This window comes from Leptodactylus fuscus, chromosome 7 (genome assembly GCF_031893055.1).
Source record: "Leptodactylus fuscus isolate aLepFus1 chromosome 7, aLepFus1.hap2, whole genome shotgun sequence".
NCBI classification, from domain to species: domain Eukaryota; kingdom Metazoa; phylum Chordata; class Amphibia; order Anura; family Leptodactylidae; genus Leptodactylus; species Leptodactylus fuscus.
The window spans coordinates 123519396-123544933 of NC_134271.1; the positions used below are offsets into that span (position 1 = coordinate 123519396).

The window sequence follows — 25538 nt, forward strand, 5'->3', positions numbered from 1 at the left end:
GGTGTTGTGGTGGGTATGGGGGGGGGGGGTTGATTTGGGGTATAACAGTCCGTGGAGTCTCATCTTCCTCTTAGTTGGTGGCCGCTATATGGGGAGGTGGGGTGGGGTGGGTGGTTTGGGGTATAACAGTCCGTGGGGTCTCATCTTCCTCTTGTTTGGTGACAGCTATATGGGGAGGTGGGGTGGGGTGGGTGGTTTGGGGTATAACAGTCCGTGGGGTCTCATCTTCCTCTTGTTTGGTGACAGCTGGACACATATTGGGCAGCGATCTTTCTACCACTTCCATTTCTTCAATTTTTGCATCTTCTTTCCCCCTAGTTCTCTAGCCAGTTCTTCGGACAGACCCCATATTCTGATAGTGAAGAGGCGTGGAAACATAATAAACACTTATACCTACCTTTCCTTACCTCCCCTGAGTTCCACTGTGGTGTCTCAAGGTCCTCTGGCCTGATATCACGTGCCCCAGGGGACCATTGAGGCTTGTGATTGGGCTTCAGGGATCACACGGGGTGAGCATTATGATGTTGCCATGCTTCATTATTACTGAAGCCGAACACAGGTCTCAGCAGTCCCCTGGTGACCAATGGCATTATCCAAGAGGCCAGAAGACCACCAAAGAGGTCCCAGAGTGATCCCAGGAGAGGCGAGATAAGGTGATTATAAGTATTTATTATATTTCCAAATCTTCTTTACTCTGGGGTCTGGAGAGACCAAAGAGTAAAATAGTGAATCATAGGTGACAAACCCCAAAACTTTTGGAAAATTCAGGTTGAATCTGGTTCGCTCAAAACACGTATGCTCATCCCTACCTGTAATCCATAAATTCACCCTCAACATAATAACCACTAACTACTAATATCCTAGAATATCAGCAATTTCCCTTTTCTATAGGGACCCAAACATAAATTTTTGTTCTCTTTTCTAAAGCAATTTTCCTTTTGCATTGGTAGGGAAATAGTTGAATGGATACAAATTATTTTTATGCATTAAGAAAAGCTTCTTAACTATGAGTAATACCTTTGCCGTGTCTACGAACACATCACAGCGGTGAATTCTGATTCATTCGGATTCAACTGCTCAACATCCAGAAATGAAAAGTTTCAAGGATAACAAATATAATCCATCGATTTCTGTCTGTGTAAACAATGGTTCGACTAAAACTAGGGCTTGAGATTATCATGGGACGGGGTTTGACATTGAAGGGTTTAGACTATGCCGGAGTGCAGTCGAGTACAGGAGTAGGCTGTCAGTCTGACAGATTTGACAGCCAAACACTGCCTCTCGATGTCACCAAATTTCCTTTTCAGTCTTAATGTGATTGGGATTCCATCAGCATTAATTACTTTGACTTCTATTCATTTTATTACATGCAATAAAACCCTAACTTAAAAAGTCAATTTATGTCTTAGGAAGTGAAACAATATTTCTTCTGATATGTGGAAATCTAAGCATCATTAATTAATCGCATCAAGTATTACTGTCAAATAAAGCAGTTTATTAGCACAAAGCCTGGAAAACACGGAAAGAGGTTTACACAAGCAAGAGCTAATGGACTTATAAATAGAAATAGGTAAATCAATATTCATGGTTCATACATTCAGCAGAATTGCAAAGATTGTAACGATTAATAAATTAGGAAATCCGAGACAATAATAATCTTCGCTTTGCTGTCCAGACTGCTGATGGATTGTCATTGATCAGTTTCCTGGAGAAAATAAATTCCAAAAATCATAGACTATAATCACTATAGTACTGTATATTCAGATGTTGAGATTACTGACTGCTGGAACGCCTATTAACTACAAGAATGGGAGTTCCATTCTCCTGTTGGAATGGAGTGGCCAGTTGAGTGTGCAAGCTGCCCCTCCATTCATTCTCTATAGGAATGTTGAGCAGTGCACTTGGCTGTCTCTGGCAGTCCAGTAGAAGGAACAGCATCGGGCTGGCCCACCGAGGAACCGAGAAATCCCCCGGTGGGCCCCGAGCCTTCACTATTAGTCCTCATAATGGGGGCCTTTATGGGGCCCTACCGGACCTCCACTGCCTTTTTTTAATAGGCAGTGGAGGTTCGGTAAGGCCTCTACCCAGGGCCGGTGTCAGCACCCAGCAAGTGCCAGGGCCTCAACCTCCTGAGAGGACTTACTGGGCTGCTGGGTGCTGACTGTGTGAGGTGCTGAGGGAGAGAGACTCCGTGCTGCAGGAAGATGTTCTTGGGCTTAAGGACCTGATAACATCATGTGTGGGCGGAGCTACATGGGATCGTACCAAACAGTGTGATGTTACAAGATGAATTTGCCGGGAACAGTCTGATGGAAGGAGAGAAGAGACAGCATGTGTGAGTAAGAGGGGAGACATGGGATTGCAGGCTGTGTGAGAAAGAGGGGAGACATGCCGGTGCAGGCTGTGTGAGCAAGAGGGGGGACATGGGGTGCAGGCTGTGTGAGCAAGAGGGAGGACATGGGGTGCAGGCTGTGTGAGCAAGAGGGGGGCATGGGGTGCAGGCTGTGTGAGCAAGAGGGGGGCATAGGGTGCAGGCTATGTAAGCAAGAGGAAAGTATGGAGTTGCAGGCTGTGTGAGCAAGAAGGGGGGGTTCAGGCTCTGGGGGGAATGGGCACTGTGAGCACATAACACTTTTTGGCGGCCACTGTGGTGCATGTAATAATATTTGGGGGCCACTGTGGTGCACATAATACTGTCTGGGGGTCACCATGGAGCATGTAATACTGTTTGGAGGCCATTGCGGAGCATGTTTTACTGTCGCAGTATTGCTTACATGCAGTGATGCCATGATCAGAGTACAGAGTACTGAGTTTCATGTTCATAAATCTGTCCTGGACCTCTGTAGCCCTTATTTCAGGTGAGACTTTAATATTTTCTGAATCTGAAGGGGTTTTGCCAAATCGACAACTTATCACCTATACACAGGATAGATGGTAGATAGGTGTCTGATCAGCAGGGTGCTCAACAACTGGGATCCCCACTGATCATGAAAACAGGGGTCCTATGTATAGTGGTGAATCTAGCCTCTTTGCTGCCTGAGGCGGACGATCAAAAGATATGTATATGTTCCACAACTGCCCCTGCAGCCTATATTATGCCCCACAGTGGCTTGTCCATCTGTGCAGAAAATTTGTTGCACGTAAGATTGATCTTGAAAACTTCATGGACATATGGAGAGTTACCAACCATTACCTCTGCCCTGATCTCTGCCAGAAGACATTCACATTTATCCTCCACCACTTTGAAGAACTAGTTAAGACTTCAGACAAGTTCTTTGAGTTTACACCAGAAGAACTTAGAGACCTTAAAGAAAAGGATGAATTAAATGTCACAGAGGAGAGCACAGTATTTGAGGCCATTGTCAGATGGATAGACTACATTCCTGTAGAAAGTAGCGGCTGGAGCGAGGGCCACAGGCATCGCTAGCAGAGGCCGGCATGACTGGCCTTTGTAGCGGTGCCTAGGAAAAGGTAAGGGGAAGCGGCGCTTCACTTACCTTTTCCAAGATGGCGCTGCCCTGATCTCCCCGTGTAGAATGCCGGGAGCCGGGGGGTGGGACTTGCTCGTCACTTCCAGCGGTTAGCCGAAGAAACGCCATTCTGTGGGCAGACGCCGAAGAAGAAGGTCACCTGCTCCCACCTGCTGCACTTTCTTTCCCTGAGCAACAGGAAAGACGCTTCAAGATGTCGGCCGCTGAAGACCTCCTGGGGCAGCTCCGCGCTGCTGCTGGCCTGAATTGGGAGGCATGGCTGTGCTCCCAGGTGGCAGGTATGCTGGGCGGTGGCACCCCAGCTGCAGCCGCGCCAGGTAGGCCGAAACGCAGGGCTCGCCCGCTGGCGCGGCTGAGTCCAGATTCTGTGCCCAGGACACGGCGCCGCAGAAGCCCCACTAGGGACGCTCCCGGGTCGGTCACCTCCCTCCTCTGCCTCTGGTGGGAAGTCCTGGCCTGGGAGGAATCCTAATCGGCAGCCGTGTCCCACAGGGGTGGGGGGTCCCAGTGACTGCTCTGTTGCTGGGCCCTGCCCTCCCCCACCTCATCATCCTTCTTCTACTGTGATGGCGGCTACCTCCCCTGGCAATGCTCCTGTTGGGGAGGGTGCCGGGACGCAGAGATCCAGCCCTGATTTCTCCCTGGTGGTGTCACACGTCCGTGCGGCAGATGGCATTGGAGTCCTGGACCGTTCGACTGGGGCCCCTGCTGTGGGCATTCGCTCATCGTTGTGTTGCAGCCGCGGCAAGGATGTTGGCTCTCTGTTGCTGTTCACCCCCGATCTGCACCGTGAAGTGATGGCGCATCAGGATTCCGGAATTCCGGCAGGTGGGATCACAGCTCCTGCGCAGCCTGGTGAGTACATGTCATTGTCCTGTCCTTTTCCACCTATTTAAATGTCGCAGGGGGTAGGGATGGGGAGTAGGCCCAATTCTCCCTCAGTTAGGGACGACAGGGTGGGCTCAGATGATGTAAATGAGCTTCTGGGTAGTGTTCGGGAATTGCTGGCTCGATGCGGTCAGGCCCCCTCCCCCCTCCCGGGTTGGTTGCCAGGATTGTCGCCGTCTGTTGTTGGGAAAGTCCTGGGTTCGGTGCCGTCTTTGGGGGGGGGGGGGTGACGAAGGGGGTGGGTGTTGCAGTTTCGGTTCAGACGAATTCGGGGTCGGGCGACAGAGTTCGGTTAGACGATAGGAAGCAGGGTGAGGTGTACTTGTGTTACGAGTGCCCCTTGGGCGCCCATCTTAAGAAGGAGGTCAAAGAGAAGATATGGAAAGATGAATTCGTCGAACTCTTCTCTTTGCTCCCCCTTGCAAAATTTAATTTGGATAAGGGCAAGAGGAAGGATTACAAGAAGGAGGAGGAGAAGAAGCGACGGTGGCGGTTGATACCGCAAACTTTTACGAATTGGTTGCAGGCATTTGGGATATTGGCTAGCGTCATCGGCGAAAAGGCTCCGGAAAATTGTTCCGGCCTTTTCTGCTATCAGGATTCTATAGGTGAGGCGTATCGCGTGTACGGCAGCCAGTATTGGCTGTGGTACGATGAACAATTCCGGCAGCGAAAGGCCGTTCGTCCCTTTATCCACTGGGATCACAAGGACATCAGCCTCTGATTGCGGGTGATGGCCCCGGCTCGGTACGGGCAGCACTTTCCAGGGGGGGCCGACACCGCAGGCCCTTCCGGGAGCAGCGGCGCCGGCCAGAGTTTCGGTGGCCAGCAGTCCAAGCACGGAGTCTGATGGCAGTTCAATGAGGGTCAATGCAGGTTTGGTCAGTCCTGCAAGTTCAAGCATGCCTGCTCCCATTGTAACGACGTGTCCCACGGAGCTTCCCGTTGTTTGCTCATGGCGAAGGGGAAGTCAAATTCTGGTGGGAAAGGGAGTGACTCTGGTGAGGCTACAAGAAATGCTCCCCTTTCTAAATAGGTATCCGGTTAGGGACATGGCTGATTTTTTGACTGAGGGTTTCTTACACGGTTTTGTTATTCCTGCCCCTCCTCATCAGGCCCCCTGTTGTAGGTGTAATTTGAAGTCTGCTTATGTGCATCCTGGGGTGGTATTAGATAAGTTGACGAAGGAAGTTAGTCTTGGTAGGATGGCTGGCCCCTTTTCGTCTACGCCTTTTGAGGATTTGGTTGTCTCGCCTCTTGGGGTGGTGCCGAAAAAGGAGCCCTTTAAGTTTCGCCTGATCCATCACCTATCACATCCCCACGGTTCGTCAGTTAATGATGGGATTGATGCGGAGTTGTGCGCAGTTCAGTATACGTCTTTTGACACGGCGGTGTCCTGGGTGCGGTCGTGTGGTCCGGGCGCGTTGCTGGCGAAGACTGATATTGAGGCGGCGTTTCGACTTCTCCCGGTTCACCCCGATAGCATTCCACTTCTGGGGTGCTATTGGGGTGAGGGGTATTATGTGGACAGGTGTTTGCGCTATTTCCTGCACGTACTTTGAGGCATTTAGTTCGTTTTTGGAATGGGTTGTGAGGGAGGTCTCGGGTGTCTTCTCTATCATCCACTACCTCGACGACTACCTGTGTGTTGGCCCGGGGGGTTCCGATGTTTGTGCTGTTTTGTTGTCGACTGTTCAGTGGGTGGCGGGGAAGTTTGGGGTCCCGCTAGCGCCGGAGAAGACTGAGGGGCCCTCCACCTGCCTAAGTTTCTTGGGTATTATGATTGACACCGTGCTGATGGAGTTCTGCTTGCCCAATGAGAAACTGGAGGATTTGAAGGGGGTGGTGTTTCGGGCCCGCCATTTTGGATAATAAAACATTTTTCCTGACAATTTTCTCTATGTAGCCATTCACATTGTAATGACCACTGACATACTTATGTGTATGGGCATCTTAAAACCCAAATAGATCAGTGATAATTTAGGAGATTTTTTTTTTTTTTTAAATAAAATGTCTTAACCCTCTTATATTTCTTGCTAGATTCGCTTGGCCCTGATTAATAAAGAATACATCCCGGGCAATGTCATAACCAACAAGTATGTGAAAGACAATGAGGACTGCAAAGCCTTTATTAATACCGCCCTCACATTAGGGCCTAACATGGTGAGACCACGCCTACCATGCGCCATTTTATTGGCTTTTGGTGGCTGTAATGAAGCAGAACTCACTAAAACCCTCAGGTCTTATGACACCCGGGCCAACCAGTGGACCAGCATTACATCTGCAGAGGAGAAACCTAGAGCCTATCATGGCACCGCCTATCTCAACGGTCACATTTATTTCATCGGTGGATTTGATGGTGTGGACAACTTGAGAAGTGTAAAATGTTTTGACCCAGTGAAGAAGACCTGGCATGAAGCAGCCTTCATGAATTATAAAAGAGGATATGTCAGTGTTACAGTCCTGAATAATTATATCTATGCCATGGGCGGCTTTGATGGGCAAGAGACTCTAAAGACAGTTGAACGTTACGATTCTGATGCCAACCGGTGGATCTTGATCTCCTCTATGCATGAGAAAAGGAAGGATGCTGGTGCCACCACCCTTGATGGAAAAGTAAGGAGACTTTGATGTCTGTTCGTTCATCCCTAGCTAAATTTTTTGGATTTTACTTTTTACACTTTTATTTTATGTGTTTCAAACTGTATAACTGACCAGGAATTGGTCTTGATGTCTAAGTCTAGAGGACCTGCTTACAAAAATCTTCTACACAATGTGAATTTAGAAGCTGTTTGCTACATAATTGTCCATTCTTTATTTCATTTAGATCTATATATGTGGTGGATCCAATGGACAGGATTGCTTGTCCACAGCTGAGATCTACAATCCTGGATGCAAGCAGTGGAGTTACATCAGCCCAATGAAAAGCCGACGTAGTGGTGTCGGAGTCACGGCCTATAGAAGAGAAGTATTTGCGGTATGATAATGAACATTTTCTCTTTCAGCACCAAGTTAATTAAAGTATAAATGGAAGAAACTTTAGCTCCAGGCCTATAAAGGGAGTTTACCATCTCTAAAGGATAAATGGAGTCAGCAGATAGACCTGCCCATCATTTTTGTCAGTCTGATTAATCTCAGGCTTAGGCTTAGGCTACATTAAATCCATGGTTAATTTACATTTTCTACACAGATTTGTTGGAATTGTCCGAATTTTCTAGTTATTCATTTTCCTTCCACAGATTAGTGGTTCTGATGGACAGAATTGTCTGCAGACTGTTGAGGTTTACAGCCCCATCACAAAGACCTGGTGTAGGGCACCAAATATACCGAAGCAGCGCAGAAACTTTGGCACCGGCGTGATAGATGACCACCTTTACATTGTGGGTGGCAGGAATAGCTTCAGCACCACTTTTACTGATGAATACTATGATGAGAAGACGAAAGCTTGGTGTCATGCCCATACAAATGACATCTCCCCAAGTGTGCTAAGCTGCTGTGGGGTTCCCAGGCTACAAAAAATTAAGGAATATATTTCCTGAATTTCAAGAATATATAAATTTTATGAAAAACTTTGCAGCTGTCACCTTGTAAATAAAGAAATGTTTCAAGCCATCTGAGAAACAAAAAGATTCTTTATCGGTGGGTAAGAAGGTGGAATAACTTGGGTGTCGGGTGCTGGTTTCTATCACATGTCCCAAGGTCAGAACCTTCCCAGAATCCAGAATCTCAAGGTTCTGCCTGGATAGTAAGTAAGCTTCTTAAGGCTGAGGCCCCACATTGCGGAAATGCAGCTTTTTTTTGTTGCAGATTTTGCTGCGGTTTTTCGAGCCAAAGCCACTAGTGGCTACAAAAGGAATGGGAAATATATAAGAAGCTCTTATACTCAACAAATCCGCAGCAAAATCTGCAACAAAAAAAAGCTGCGTTTCCGCAACGTGGGGCTTCAGCCTAACACTTCATGGATAACCCAATACCTGCACCATGTACAAGCACCTACGCCTGGGAATAAAGTGGCATCAGTGGCGTAACTAGCAATGGCGGGGCCCTGTGGCGATCTTTTGACATGGGGCCCCCCCTTCCTCACCAACACCGAAGACCTTGACCGACCGACACCCCCCCCACACGCCACATTCCTGTGTGCTCTATTATGTCCCTCAGTGGCCCCTGCACACAGTATTACACCCCATTGTGGCCCCTGCACACGGGATTATATCCCGTAATGAACACCCATGAACAATTATTATACTCTGGGGTATTTTCAGACCCCAGAGTATAATAATTGGAGACCGAGGGGAGATACAGACATAAAAAAAAAAAAGTTACTTACCTGTCTCCGGCTTCGCTGCAGTCTTTGGTGGTGTTGGCCATCTTTAATAATGCACGGATGTCACATGACATTTCATGCCCTCCCTCCATCTGCCCCCAGTTTCATGCACCCCTTATCTCTACCCCCATTTTCATTTCCTCCCCTCCATCTCTGCCCCTAGGTTACTGTTGCTCCTCAATTGCTCCACAACACACATACATACACACTCACACACAGACACACACTCTCTATCCTGCATCTCACATCCCCCTCCCCTTCAGTACAATACAATACAATACAATACAATACACAGAGCGTCCCCTTACTACTATTAGACAGTCATTAGTAACAGCAATTGCAGGCAAGTCTGAATACAAACAATGTGTAGAGTACTGATCCATCTACAGACACTGACCTCCCCCTCCTCCTCCTAATACACAGATATCCTGACACTGACCTCCCCCTCCTCCTCCTAATACACAGATATCCAGACACTGACCTCCCCCTCCTCCTAATACACAGATATCAGGACACTGTCTTCTCCCATCCTCCACACCACACATACATACACACTCTCACACACACGCACACACACACACACTCTCCATTCTGCATCTCACATTAATCCTTCCCCTTCAGTACCTAGCAGCACATCTCTCCTTCTCTTCATCTCTTGCAGGATTGCACGAGCTATAAAGACACGCCCACCTAGTCATGTGACGGCTGACGTCACACAAGGTCTTTCATCTACAGGTCCTACAAGCTTTCCCCCGATCTTATCACAGTTACAACAGTTTGTCTGTGATAAGAGCGGGGGTAGCAGGGGTAGCTGTCGCCAGGCCCCTAATGTCCCAGGCCCTGTGGCAGCTGCCTCTGCTGCTATGGTGGTAGTTAAGCCACTGAGTAGCATGTAGTATTCACTGAAGTGAACATGTTTTGCAACATAAGTAGCGTGAATATGGCATACTGTAGAAGTGATTTTGGCCCTATTTTTGCTAAAAGACCATATCTTCATACACAAGTCCTGCCGCACCTTCATGGATATTCCAGTGGTGTCCTCCTGCACAGACAAGCAACAGACGTCCATTCTCACTTTATCAGGTGCATGCCATCCCCATGTAGGAAATTGCTGTGCTATAGTATAAGGACTCATTTATAGCAGGGGCATAACTACTGGGGTAGCAGCGGTAGCGGCTGCCACAGAGCCCAGGACATCAGGGGGCCCGGCGGCAGCTGCTACCACTGCAGATTTTTTTTTTTTCTAACAGGCAGTTACCTGCTGGAGTAACTCAGGGAGGTAATGGGCCCTATTTACTTACTGATCATGGCTCCTGCTCACAGCCGCCTTTGCTTCTACTTCTACAGAGGCCGCTGTGAACAGGAGCCAGAATCAGTATTATTATACTTGGGGTGTCTTTTCAGACCCCACGAGTTTATTGATCAGAGGCCCACTTGTGTGACATCTTCAGGCCCACTTGTGTGATGTCCCAGACGTCATGTGGGTCGGGCTTGCGTTCTTATGTGTTATGACACAGTCCTGGTTCACGTTGTCCATCATTGAAGATGACCGAAATCAGGAGGGAGTACGTCAGAGCCCAGGAGAGTTAAGTAACATTGTTTTTAATGTTTCCATCCTCCTGGGTCTCCAATTATAATACTCTGGGGTCTGTCACATCTACAGGGGTCCTGGCGGTGGGCCCCTAAAAATAATTCCACTGGTGGGCCCTAGACACCCCAGTCTGACCCTGAGAAGGAAATTGAGTGCCAAAGCATGTGTGACTAGCTGATTCATTCATATGGGGGTACAAGGGGCCCCCATTCTCATAATCAGACAGTTATATCCAATAGAGTTGCTTAGAGATAACTTTAAATTAGCAAAATATCAGAACCAGATGAAATCCCCTCCATCTGTGTCTATGCCTATTGACTCTAATGTAAAACAACATGATGGAAGCTTTCTTCTAGCATATTTGTTTACTTTTGTAATGGAAGAAAAAGTTATTTTCCATCAGAAAAGTGAAAAACATGATGGAAGTAAATTTCTGTCATGTTTTTTTTTTAACATTAGAGTAAATGCAGAATAAAATAACCAGAGTCATTACTAGGTAATCATGAGCGGACACATCTCCTGCACCGTACAATGCAGCCAGAGGACGTTGCAGGAGTACGAAGGGGTGAGGACGTAATAACATTATTAAAGGGGTTATTCAGTCATTAAAATTTTATTTAAAAAAAAAAAGACTAAAATTGTACAAAAAAGCAAAACAATTGATATTCACATAAATTATTTTTCCATGATCTGATGCTTCCTGGGTCTGTGTTGGTCTCTTCTTCCTGATCTGTTTCAACACACAGGAAATGTTCCCTCAGCCAATCATGGATTGAGATGAGTCAATGCGGTGGCCACTGATTGGCTGGGCACTCATTTTTGTGTCTTCAGAGGGACCAGGAAGAAGAAAAACTGAGGAACCGGGTTTTAAGTGGCAGTAGCAGAGGATCTGTAAGGCTAGGCTCACATCTATGACGGAGTGGCAGATTCCTCCGAAAATGGCCGAGACAAAAAGTCCTCCGTGCGTTACAGAATAAAATGTTGGAAACCGGACAGACACCTGGAAGACCACATCATAGTCTATGGGGTCTGCAGATGTCTGCGTTTAGCTGCTGTTTTAGCGGACTTGCTCTCCATTGTTTTGATCTCATGGCAGACACCAACCAAAGGAGAGCCCGGAGCAAGTGTGAATTTGGTCTAAGTAAAGTATCACTTCTTTTTTTAACACATTGCAATATTTTTATATGGTCAAAAAGCTGATATAAAAAATATGATATATCTATTCTTATAACATTACATCAGCAAATGTATGCAGTTAATAAGAATCAATAAGCATGAATCCACAATAAATCCACAATTCGCCATCACAAGTTGGAACTAGCAGTATCAAAACTGTTTTGTAGTAAGTTTTCGCCTCGCTGCCGCTCCACGCTGCTCTTCTTGCCTCGCTGCCCCGCCTCCCAGGTTAGGAGAGTGTGGGCGGGTTAGGAGAGTGTGGGCGGCTACTGGGAGGGAAGACGTCACGTCTCCCCGCCCTGTACCCGCCCACACTCTCCTAAGCCACAAGCCCCGCCTTCCTAGCTCTTTAAACACTAACCTGGGAGGCGGGGCAGTGAGGCGACAAGACTGCAGCGTGGAGCGGCAGCGAGGCGAAGAAGAACACTGGAGCAGCGGAGCAGCCATCTCTGGAGGTAAGTAGCTACTAGAGATGTTAGTTTAGTCTCCCATTAGAATGAATGGAGGCAGCCGGCGTGCAGAGGGTTAAGGCTGTGTGCCGGCTGCTCCATTCATTCCTATGGAACCGCAGCGGAGCCTATATACTCAGTGTGAAGGCTAAGCAAAGCATTGTGGGAAATAGTACCAATCTCGATCCCACCTAAAAAGATTGTGTTCGGAAATTCCGATCCCGATCGTGAAATTTTCTCGATCGCCGATCGGAATCCGATCTTTTCCGAACACGATCGCTCAACCCTATGTCTCATCAATGAGATAGACAGAAGTCCCTCTGGGTCTCAGACCAGTCAGGTATGGATGGAGGAGTGGGGTGGAGCACGCACAAACCAACAGGCAGATCAGTAATCAAGAATTTTATTAGTAACCAATCACGACTCCTTGTTGTGCTGCAGTAATGACATGTCATGGCAACCACTTAGGACTATAACAGAGGACCTTTCATGTCCTCGGGCACATGCGGTTTTATATACTGCTAGAAAGCCGACAGTGCACTGAATTCAGCGCACTGTCAGCTTTCCCATTATGTGCCCCGGGGGGAGAGATATTGGTTCTGTTACTAAGTGCTCTTCACAGTCAGAAGGCGTTCCTGACAGTCTAGCAGGAACACCTCTCCTGATAAAACAGTGTGTAGCGCTATACTGTCAGAGGGGGCGTTCCTTACTACCCAGCCATGACGCTAAGCGGTGAGGAACGCCCCTCCTGACTGTACTTGCCCATAGACTAGCACTGAATTCGTCTTTCTGGCGGTATATAAAACCACATGTGCCCGAGGACATGAAACCTCCTCACTCAAAGAAATAAATGGGTATGGAAATTGCCAACCATGTACCTAATGACCATTTGCTCAACATAATTTTCTATGTGTTCCTAAAATACTCCTGCTACACACCATTCTTTGTCTATACAATGGGAGACGGTAATCTTATTGCGGTGTCATAAAGTCCACATTTTCAATCCAGAGTTCTATCATTACTAGAATATTCTATATTCGTGTCCTATTAATATAATGTCTAGGAATATTGTATAGGAATAGTATGAAATAGTGACCATAATATGGTTCCATGTTGCCATGGTAACTGGTTGCTTGGTAACCGTAAGATGGTGACATTGCAACATAGCAAGATATTGTGGATGAAGCGGTATAGCTATGCTTAGAGGACGTTCATGTAGTATTTAGCAGCCTATATCGTTTATATAGAGTTGTGGCCTCATAGTAGGATCTCTCATGCACTATTGTTATGCAGCATGTTCCTTTTTCACCACAATTATGATATTAATATATGTAGTATGTTGCAATTTTGCTACCACAATATATTTTAGACAAAATGACAATGGTGACTTAGCATGGTTTATAGCATGGAACAGTGTGATCGTGTACTATACCTATAGGTACGGCATTTATTTATTTGGGGTTTTTAAGCATTTTATTCTTACCATGTTTTGTCATTTGCATTTTTGTATTTGCATTTATGCTTGGTGATATATAAAAACCATGTTTTGTAGGGACCCGAATCCCACGCTAGAAATACCGACATGAGGATTAGAACAACGAAACACTGCCCACTGCACAGCCAAAGGTCGCAACCAGATTACTCGCAGAGATTGCAGATGTAGATGTAAATACACCAACAAAGTTACACTGTAACATCTTACAGTACAATATGTCATCATCATAGGGGGCCACACGGTGGCTCAGTGGTTAGCACTGCAGCCTTGCAACGCTGGAGTCTTCGTGTTCAAATCCCACCAAGGGCATAAAAACCATCTGCAAGGAGTTTGTATGTTCTCCCCGTGTTTGCATGGATTTCCATCCCATATTCCAAAGACACACTGATAGGAAAAAATGTACATTGTGAGCTCTATGTGGGACTCACAATCTACATTAAAATATATATATATATATATATATATATATATATATATATGTCATCATCATATTCAAGAGAATACCTGTCAAAGATGCACATGCAAGAAAGAAAATATACAAAACCATTATCCTAAGGCTCCGTTCCCACAGAGTAATGTGCCACGCATTCAGCCACGTATACACGTGTCAGAGTGTGAGCGCTCAAAACAGATCCCATTCACTTCAATGTGTGCTGGCTCACACGCGCTACACATTGAAATCAATAGGTTAAAAAGCCTCCCATTGATTTCAATGTGTAGCGCCCATAAGCCGGCACCCATTGAAATGAATGGGATCTGTTTTGAGCGCTCACACTCTGACACGTGTAAATGTGTCTGAATGTGCGGCGCTTAGTCCGTGGGAACGGAAGAATGTGGAAGGTGTTGGCTTCTACCACCATACATTCTGAGTAGACGTTTGGTGTCTTAAAAATCTCGGGGCAGATTTATGAAGACTGGCATTTTTAACTCCAGTCTTCATACTACTGCACTAGCAGAGGGTCCACCATGAACTCTTCACTGTTGATATCGTAAGTCATCTGTCTAAAGACTTTGATGTAATTACAGTCTCCTCCATTGACTTCCATTGGGCAACACTGTAGTTACATGTCAGGGCTACTATGAATCAGATAGCGAGTGATATAAACAGTGAAGAGCTCACGAGTACAAGCACCGAAGCCCTTACACAGATGATCAGGGGGTCCCAGGTGTTGGACCTACTCTGATCTCTTGTTGATGTCCTATCTGAAGAATAGGACATCACAAAAAATTAAGTCAATAGCTCCTTAATACAAGGAACAGACATGATAGAATTCACTGTACACAATGGAGGTAATGGCAATGTTACCCACTGGACGCCAGAAAAAGATTGAGATACTTAACCCCTAATCTCCATTATTGGCATCAAACTATTGGATAAACCACCTTTAAAGTCAAGACTGAAAATAAGTTGGGGTTACACTGCACTGCTAATGTAAAAGAAAAAGGGTCAGCGCACCCTTTAGCAGACACAGATTACAAAGTACAGTTAGGGTTGAGCGATCGGGATTGGGAAAGATCGGATCCCGATCGGCAATCAAGCAAATTTCACGATCGGGATCGGCTGGAAAATGATCGGAAATCGGATTTTGAAATCTCAAGATCAGCTCAACCCTAAAAGTGACTTTACCCATAGAGAAGCATTGATCGGGATCGGGAAAGATCGAATCCCGATCGGCGATTGAGCAAATTTCACGATCGAGATTGGCTGGAAAACTATTGGAAATCGGATTTTAAAATCAATCCTGAAATCTCAAGATCGGCTCAACCCTAAGTACAGTACGACTTAGGCTCTGTTCACACGGCTGCCGATGTTTCTGCTAAACGTAGAGTGTAGTTGAAAAAAGACTTAAGTGCATCAAGTTGAAGCAAGTAATGGGAAAGAACATGGCTGGAAGGAATGGAATGGATAAGGGAAACATGAATTCTATACCGAGACATAAGCATTGATGGAATTTTGCTATAACAGAAACCGTGTTGGCACATCTGTCACATGACAAGATCCATTGACTTCCCATGTGGTGTCTGATGTTCTGACAAGAATAATAATGCTGCATGCTGTGTTATTCTTTCTGTCTAATCTGATGGAACTACAGATGGAGGATCCAACAGAACCCCTGACGATAGTGTGAACACAGCCAAGTATTGTAACATTGCTTCCAACAATACACTACATATCTATTTAAGAACAGCAGATTTCTATTTTAAGGACTAAGCACTTTTTCCAAAATAGACACTTGATGGTTCAGGTTTGTCTTGTCATAAGGGGCCCATAAAGGAGGCTTTAGTCTCGACCAATATTGTGCGACCTATTTCTGACATGGCTACCTGTGCTGTATATTACTATACATTATGTTTCCTCTCTGCTATCCAAACCTAAAGCGTGTCTGTCAGCTCTAACAAGTATATACTCGTTTTCCTCCAGATTTCTAAAAGACACAATGGATCAAACAGATTTCATTATCCTTTCCCCACCAGAACCATCGATCATAGCTCCAAACTTCACACTGAGCTTTCGCTTGGTCAATCTAATTTCAGATGGATTGAGGCAAAATGGAAACTGTTCTGTGGTCAGATGGATCAAACTGTAAAGTTCTATGAAAACCACAGATGCTGTGTCCTGTGGATTCAAGAGAAGAGGAACCAACCAGCTTGCTAGGGTGTGTACACAATTTGCCACAGATTTCGCTCCTGAATCACACCCACAGCACACCCCAAGTCAACCGAAAACCACTCACCTAGATGAGTGTAGGAACAGACGAAGCTGGTCACCGAAGTTGAGTGCAGTAATAGGAGCTCACCAGAAGATGGTGGAAGAAGTTTCCATGGATGAGACAGGACACAGTCAAACAAGCTGGGTCATGCACTGGAGGTCACGTGGTACAGAAGGATGAAGCAAACAGGTAGTCAGACAAGCCGGGTCATACACAGAAGACCACGAGATACAGAGTCGTAGGTCAAGAAGAGAGGTGGTCTTCAGGCAAGCTGTGTCATACATAGAAGGTCAAGTGGTACAGAGTCACAGGTCAAGGAGAGGAGGTCTGGAAGGCACGCAGGGTCATACACAGGAGGCAAAAAGCAGATACACAGTAGAAGGCAGGAAATAAGGTCAGGGGCAAACAGTATAACGCAGTATGGAGCTGATACCAGGGAACTGAATAACCAGCAGCGAGACAGATTCAGACTTAAATAGATTCTGGCTCACTACCTGACTCCCTAACCCCGGAAGTCCGGGTTCCAGTCCCAGGAGGAGACTGGAAAGCCCCACAGACTATTGCGGAGGTTGAGGTCTTCACCCTGAAGGACCCAGAACCGTTGGACCCAGCGCAAACAGTGGAGCGGATCAGCAGCCTCTGTGCACTGTAGCAGAGGCTCCAATCTGGCTCCTAACACACATGCTCCCACCAAACAATGTCTCTTTCAGGGAAGGCCTTGCAGGTTTCAGCAAGACAAATGCAACAATGCTAAACCATATGCTGCATCCATCACAACAGTATGGCTTCACAGAAAAAGATTCCAGGTGATGAACCAACCTGTCCGTAGTCCAGACATTTCACCAATAGAAAACATTTAATACATTATGAAATGTACAATCTGTTAAAGAAGATCCAGAACTTTTGAGAAGCTAGAAGTATGGGACAACAATCCTCTCCCTAAACACCAGGATTGGTCTCCTCATTTCCCAGATAAAGAGTAAGGGGAGTGCTAAACAATGGTAGACATGGCTTTGTCCCAACTTTTTTGAGAATTGTCACTACCATAAATTTCTAAATGATCTTATTTTTTCACATAAAAAAGGAAAAATGTCCAACTTTCACCTTCTGATATGTTTGTATGGTTTATGAATAAAATATCACTATATGAGATTCCAAATCATTACATTGTTGTGTTCTTTACATTTTACACAGATATCAGGGATGTAACTACTAGGATAGCAGCGGTAGGGGCTGCCACAGGGCTCAGGACATTAGGGGGCCCGGGCAGCAACTGCTACCGCTGCAGATATATTTTATTTATTTATTTTTTAAATAAGCCAGAATTGGTAAATAAATAGGACCATTTTTTTTTTTATTTTTTTTTTTCTAATAGGCCGTTACCTGCTGGAGTAACTACTTACCAATCCTGGCTCCAGCTCATGGCTGCCTGTGCTTCCCCTTCTGTGGAGGAGGGGGATCTGTAAGTAAGGCCACAGGCCCACAAACCCCATACGCACTGCTATCATTATACCCGGGGGTCTTTTCATACCCCTGAGTATAATGATTGGAGGACTAGGAGAGGTGAGGGAACATTAAAAACGCTGTTACTTACCTCTCCTGGCTCCAGAAAGGCTTCAGGCCTACTTGGTAACGTCACAGACATCACATGGATCAGGCTTGCATACTTATGCGTCACAATGCAAGCCCCAGCTCTTCCATCATTGAAGATGTCTGACATCACCGGGGAGTGCACTGGAGCCTAGGAGAGGTAAGTAACAGTGTTTTTTATGTTTATATCCTCCACTGGGTCTCTGATCATTATACTCTGGGGTCTGAAAAGACCCCCAAGTATAATAAATGTACATGGGTGGTCCACAATGGGTCATAATATGGCACATAATACTTTGTGCAGGGGCCACTTTGGGGTATAATAGTGCGTGCAGGAATGCGGGTAGGGGGGCAGTCAATCAGGCTCTTTAGGGGTGAAGGGGCCAGGTCAAAAGTTTGCAACGGGGCTCCGCCATTCCTAGTTGACTGACAGCGATCCAACTTATTTGGAATTGGGGTTGTAGATTGTAAACCCTCACAGATAAGTTCCTCTGTACCAGTTCGGTTATCTAGCCAGTTCCTGCTTATTGTACTATATGTTTACATGTAAGGCCTTATTCCTATGTACAATGCCATGGAATTAATAGTGCACTGAAAAAAAAAATGATAATAAAAACAGCTGCATAATGACAATGGACATTGAGGTAAAGAACCTTTAGTCCTTTAGCCTTATGTTTATCTCCAGGTCACATATGGCTCTGCAGATACACAGCACTAGTGCACTTAGTATATTATTAGGAAATGCAGGACTCGGATTTGCAGCCACAACCTTGGTTCACTGTTGTTGAATGTGACAAAGTAAACAGAAATAGAATATGTGAGCTATAAGGTTAACTGGAAGCTTGAACACAAGATCACATTCAGTATAACCTCCTTGCCAGGGTAAATCTAGGCAGCCAATTATTCTAAGCTCGGTACGGTTTGCTGCCCCCATCCCCAGCCATTGAAACAATCTATTTACAATGACTGCTTTGTATGCAAACGTGAGTCAGCAGCTGAAAGATGTAAAATCATAATTTATAATTAGTAGAGATGAGCGAACACTAAAATGTTCGAGGTTCGAAATTCGATTCGAACAGCCGCTCACTGTTCGAGTGTTCGAATGGGTTTCGAACCCCATTATAGTCTATGGGGAACATAAACTCGTTAAGGGGGAAACCCAAATTCGTGTCTGGAGGGTCACCAAGTCCACTATGACACCCCAGGAAATGATACCAACACCCTGGAATGACACTGGGACAGCAGGGGAAGCATGTCTGGGGGCATAAAAGTCACTTTATTTCATGGAAATCCCTGTCAGTTTGCGATTTTCGCAAGCTAACTTTTCCTCATAGAAATGCATTGGCCAGTGCTGATTGGCCAGAGTACGGAACTCGACCAATCAGCGCTGGCTCTGCTGGAGGAGGCGGAGTCTAAGATAGCTCCACACCAGTCTCCATTCAGGTCCGACCTTAGACTCCGCCTCCTCCGGCAGAGCCAGCGCTGATTGGCCGAAGGCTGGCCAATGCATTCCTATGCGAATGCAGACTTAGCAGTGCTGAGTCAGTTTTGCTCAACTACACATCTGATGCACACTCGGCACTGCTACATCAGATGTAGCAATCTGATGTAGCAGAGCCGAGGGTGCACTAGAACCCCTGTGCAAACTCAGTTCACGCTAATAGAATGCATTGGCCAGCGCTGATTGGCCAATGCATTCTATTAGCCCGATGAAGTAGAGCTGAATGTGTGTGCTAAGCACACACATTCAGCACTGCTTCATCAAGCCAATACAATGCATTAGCCAGTGCTGATTGGCCAGAGTACGGAATTCGGCCAATCAGCGCTGGCTCTGCTGGAGGAGGCGGAGTCTAAGGTCGGACCTGAATGGAGACTGGTGTGGAGCGATCTTAGACTCCGCCTCCTCCAGCAGAGCCAGCGCTGATTGGCCGAATTCCGTACTCTGGCCAATCAGCACTGGCTAATGCATTGTATTGGCGTGATGAAGCAGTGCTGAATGTGTGTGCTTAGCACACACATTCAGCTCTACTTCATCGGGCTAATAGAATGCATTGGCCAATCAGCGCTGGCCAATGCATTCTATTAGCGTGAACTGAGTTTGCACAGGGGTTCTAGTGCACCCTCGGCTCTGCTACATCAGATTGCTACATCTGATGTAGCAGTGCCGAGTGTGCATCAGATGTGTAGTTGAGCAAAACTGACTCAGCACTGCTAAGTCTCTGCATTCGCATAGGAATGCATTGGCCAGCCTTCGGCCAATCAGCGCTGGCTCTGCCGGAGGAGGCGGAGTCTAAGGTCGGACCTGAATGGAGACTGGTGTGGAGCGATCTTAGACTCCGCCTCCTCCAGCAGAGACAGCGCTGATTGGTCGAGTTCCGTACTCTGGCCAATCAGCGCTGGCCAATGCATTCTATTAGCCCGATGAAGTAGAGCTGAATGTGTGTGCTTAGCACACACATTCAGCTCTACTTCATCAGGCTAATAGAATACATTGGCCAATCAGCGCTGGCCAATGCATTCTATTAGCTTGATGAAGCAGAGTGTGCACAAGGGTTCAAGCGCACCCTCGGCTCTGATGTAGCAGAGCTGAGGGTGCACAAGGGTTCAAGTGCACCCTCGGCTCTCCTACATCAGAGCCGAGGGTGCGCTTGAACCCTTGTGCACACTCTGCTTCATCAAGCTAATAGAATGCATTGGCCAGCACTGATTGGCCAGAGTACGGAATTCGGCCAATCAGCGCTGGCCAATGCATCCCTATGGGAAAAAGTTTATCTCACAAAAATCACAATTACACACCCGATAGAGCCCCAAAAAGTTATTTTTAATAACATTCCCCCCTAAATAAAGGTTATCCCTAGCTATCCCTGCCTGTACAGCTATCCCTGTCTCATAGTCACAAAGTTCACATTCTCATATGACCCGGATTTGAAATCCACTATTCGTCTAAAATGGAGGTCACCTGATTTCGGCAGCCAATGACTTTTTCCAATTTTTTTCAATGCCCCCAGTGTCGTAGTTCCTGTCCCACCTCCCCTGCGCTGTTATTGGTGCAAAAAAGGCGCCAGGGAAGGTGGGAGGGGAATCGAATTTTGGCGCACTTTACCACGTGGTGTTCGATTCGATTCGAACATGGCGAACACCCTGATATCCGATCGAACATGTGTTCGATAGAACACTGTTCGCTCATCTCTAATAATTAGCTTCATCAGAAACGCTGCCTTCCTTTTATTCCCCAAATGTGTTATTCTCTCCCTAATGGAAATAGTGACGCTTCCTAATTCTACTTTACAATCCCTCCGCAGATCTCAAGCATTGTCTTTATCTGGGTGCAGACACCTTGCTTATGTTACACATGGCTCTGTGGGTAGGTAGGGGCTTCTGAAAGCGCCCTATCTTTTTTCCAAAAATATTTATTCACATTACATTGTCCCTAAAGAAGAGAAATGACCTTGAAATAGAAGCATACTTAACTGGTGGACCATGGTCTGAATAAGGACCAGGGATTCCAGCGATCCAGATGCAGATTCCAGCCCGCAGACCTGCCAAAGCAGATGCACTGAAGGATCGAAGTATCTCCTCCAATTTCCTCCTTCCAGAAATGGAACTACCAGCAGGGCCTGGCATACAATATTCTGATGCCGGCCAACATCAGGTGGTGTTTACGGCAATGCATACAAGGCTCTGGCATCAACCAGTATCAGGAAATTGTGGGGTGGGGGGATTGGGCTGGGAGTAGCAATAAGTGTATATAGTATTGTTCCTTTTTTCTGGTCTGGGGTCTGAATAGATTTTTAGGAGATCTTGGGTTTGATTCATTTTGGAGCATGGCTTGGGGTCTGCTTAAGTTTAGGATATGGTCCGGGGTCTGAATTGATTTTTAAGAAATCTGGTCCATGGCTTGAATTATTTTATTGATTGTGATCTAGGGACTGGTCTAGGTCTGATTATTTGTGGGGTCTGTTGGGGTCTGGGGTCTGAGTCTAGGGTTTGATCTGAGGGTTTGAATGTGTTTATGGGTCTGATCTGGTGTTGTGAGGCTTAATATTTTTGGGGATCTGATCAGTATTATTTTAGTGGTCCGGTATGGTTTTCCCATTATCAAATAATATTAGATCTTGATGTACATATTTCTACAAAATTCACAAAATGTTAACATAATGATATTTTGACTGTTATTTCTCAGTTTACACCTTTACCTGGTAAACACTGACTATATCTAGTTCAGTATACCTTCTTCAAGTTTTATTAATATTGCCATCTAGACCCTGTGTATGGTTACATGGCAGCATTGAGAATCCATATCCACTTATCCATATCTATTTTTCATAGATCCACCTTTTTTTCTCACAAGCCAACTGGAGAGTCAGATTCTTCTTGGTCTCTTCTTGATCAAAATATGAACATTACCTGCTACAATGTATCTATGTGACAATATAACCATATGCGTGATGACCATTGGGTAGCCTATATGTGTTTCTTAATGTTTCTAAGCTAAGTACACCATGCATCAAAGTCTTCCATAGGCTATATTTATATTTTGTGCCACACCTACAGTCCTATGAAAAAGTTTGGGCACCCCTATTAATCTTAATCATTTTTAGTTCTAAATATTTTGGTGTTTGCAGCAGCCATTTCAGTTTGATACATCTAATAACTGATGGACACAGTAATATTTCAGGATTGAAATGAGGTTTATTGTACTAACAGAAAATGTGCAATATGCATTAAACCAAAATTTGACTGGTGCAAAAATCTTGGTACCCTTATCATTTTATTGATTTGAATACTCCTAATTACTTTTTACTGACTTAAAGAAGCACAAAATTGGTTTTGTAACCTCACTGAGCTTTGAACTTCATAGCCAGGTGTATCCAATCATGAGAAAAGGTATTTAAGGTGGCCAATTGCAAGTTGTTCTCCTATTTGAATCTTCTCTGAAGAGTGGCATCAGGGGCTACTCAAAACAACTCTCAAATTATCTGAAAACAAAGATTGTTCAACATAGTTGTTCAGGGGAAGGATACAAAAAGTTGTCTCAGAGATTTAACCTGTCAGTATCCACTGTGAGGAACATAGTAAGGAAATGGAAGATGACAGGGACAGTTCTTGTTAAGCCCAGAAGTGGCAGGCCAAGAAAAATATCAGAAAGGCAGAGAAGAAGAATGGTGAGATCAGTCAAGGACAATCCACAGACCACCTCCAAAGAGCTGCAGCATCATCTTGCTGCAGATGGTGTCACTGTGCATCGGTCAACTATACAGCGCACTTTGCACAAGGAGAAGCTGTATGGGAGAGTGATGAGAAAGAAGCCGTTTCTGCAAGCACGCCACAAACAGAGTCGCCTGAGGTATGCAAAAGCACATTTGGACAAGCCAGCTTCATTTTGGAAGAAGGTCCTGTTGACTGATGAAACAAAGATTGAGTTGTTTGGTCATACAAAAAGGCATTATGCATCATATGTACCACTGAACTGACTGGCATTTATTTGCTACTGTGAATAAATGCTCAAAAGAACAAAATAAGCATGTGTATGGGGGGAGGTCAAAGCAATAGCCAAACAAACATTCAGAAGATAGCATTCTAAAAGGTATGGCAAGCTTTAAAAAGATTTAAAAGTGTTTCCTCCCTCAGAGGTCAAAGCAAGGGGGTCAGAAAGACAGTCAATCAGACACAGGAAAATGCTTACTAACAGGACAGAAGATCAACTGAATAGCCAGTGATAGGCCGGAGCTAGAGCCCACCTTAAACAGGTTCTGGCCTGACGCTAGGCCGCAAACCGGAAGTCCCCTGTCCAGCTGAGGAGGATGCTGACAACTCCCGCACAATGCTGCGGAGCTTCTGGCCTGCCTCCCAAGACCAGGAAGTGAGGGACCTGGCAACACAGAATGAGGAGGGCCAGCAGCCTTTGCACAGCGCCGGGGAGGATCCAGCCCTGCTCCTGACAGTAAGACACGTTGATTAGCAAAATTGTGCTCATTAGGAGTGGACTCTGAGGCGGAAGACGGCCTCAAATCCCTCTCCAAATTCCTCCTTGTGAACGGCCCCTTACAATGCTCGATAAACAATGAACTGAAAAAATTGCATTTCCAGCATCAGCCACCAGGGGCACATGCATAACATTTTTTAACCTGTGCCCTCTTGCCAACAACTATCACCACGTTCAATGCCGGTATCTCCAAAGTCTAGCAACTAGAACCTGCCTAGAGTATAGCTCATGACATCAGCAGCTTCTCATTTCCGACTTCCCACTTGTTATACCTCGAATTTCTAAAGTCCTATTAGGTTACTTTGCCGAGAGTAATATCTTTTTGTTTCACTCCAGTCCACAGATAAAGCATCTTCTGACAAACCACTACAAAGGTGAAATTTTCCGCGGTTTGGAACCAATTACCGTCGGAAGTTCCTTTGAAGTATGAAGAAGTTTTATTTGAAGAAATAGAAGAGGTAAAAACTATTCTAATCCAATATTAAGTAAATTTCCAAGCAGTGTGCTGCATGGCCTTGGAGTAACAAGCAATAAACCTCAATATCTGTAGCCGAGTCCTCTGAGGTCAGTAAAGGTTTGATTCTATCACTTAGACTCTCTTTATTGTGAGTGCTTTGAAACCCATCAGGTTCCTAATGTGGTAAATCAATCGAGTTTCCTTTTTATAGGCCTTCTGTGTACAATACAGCACTCCACAAAACTATTCATTGACTCGGTCTGCAGGGGAATTTGCATTGTGAGCGTTTTTATTTTCAGGCTTCCAGATATTGGCAGGCGAATCAAAATATGTTTTAAGCTTGGAGTGATAAATGGTGAGCTCAATTAATTGAGGCTGGAATGCCTCTGACGATCTGCTGTATGATAATTAGTTTTTATACATCTGGGTAATTTCTCAGGTTTATTCCAGACCGGTGCTATAGCCTGGCGGAAATGTTAACTATTGAAGGGCATTGTTTCATGCTATAGGTCTGATAAGATACACTAAGATTAACAGTTGGTGGTGGATGGACATTCCCCTCCTCACTTTACCTATTGACTGATCATGTCCGATAGGGATGATGTGAGATAATCAGCTTTTCAAGACCACAATATGTCTATCCTATGGGAGTCACCCAATGGTTGTGATGTCCATGTGCAGGCTCTGAAAGGGTTATATAGCATGTGACAATATTGTACTGAATTGGTTGCTTCAGCAATTGGAGACCTTAAAGGTGTTGTCCAGGCAAATTGGATAACCCCTTTAACTTTTAAATCAGTCGAGGGGCAGTGAAAAAAAATTAAAAAAATATATATACTCACCTGTCCCTGATACTCCGGTGTCTTCACAGCACATCCAGGTTCTTCTGCTCCAGCAGCTTCTTTTGAGTCTCTTCCTCAGTTCCGCTGAACTCGCTGATTGGCCTCAGCGGTCACGTGACTACTGACATCAATCAGCGAACTCAGCAGGACTCAGGAAGAGACCTGTGATGTCACAGGTAGTGACATCACATGCCCTTCGCTGATTGTCCTCAGCAGTCACATGACTGCTAAGACCGAATCAGTGCTTTCAGTGGAAGTCCAGAAGAGTCCCGTTAAGGGCGGGTTCACACCTGTGCCCGGTCTCCGCTTTGTGGGTTTCCGTCTTCTGCCAACAGGAGACGGAAACCCGGCAGTCAGTGTCCGCCCGTAAGTGTCTTCTGGCCCTTTAAACAAGTAAACATAGGTCTGCATGGCAAAAGTTGTAATGGGGTCCCAATCTACCCTAACCACCTTAAAGCTAAGGCCACACATTGACGAAATACAGCTTTTTTTGTTGTAGATTTTGCTCCAGTTTTTTGAGCCAAAGCCAGGAGTGGAT

General features: G+C 45.6%; 1 protein-coding gene across 1 annotated transcript; it reads left to right on the forward strand.

The window, feature by feature from the left end:
* The first annotated feature begins 5584 nt into the window (after positions 1 to 5584).
* Positions 5585 to 24638, forward strand: LOC142214486 (uncharacterized). Its single transcript, XM_075283434.1, has 9 exons — positions 5585 to 5779; positions 6078 to 6221; positions 6420 to 6995; positions 7207 to 7356; positions 7619 to 7859; positions 23484 to 23659; positions 24038 to 24075; positions 24458 to 24513; positions 24598 to 24638. Exons 1-9 carry the CDS (start codon positions 5585 to 5587, stop codon positions 24636 to 24638), a joined length of 1617 nt encoding a protein of 538 aa, XP_075139535.1.
* Positions 24639 to 25538: the final 900 nt, after the last annotated feature.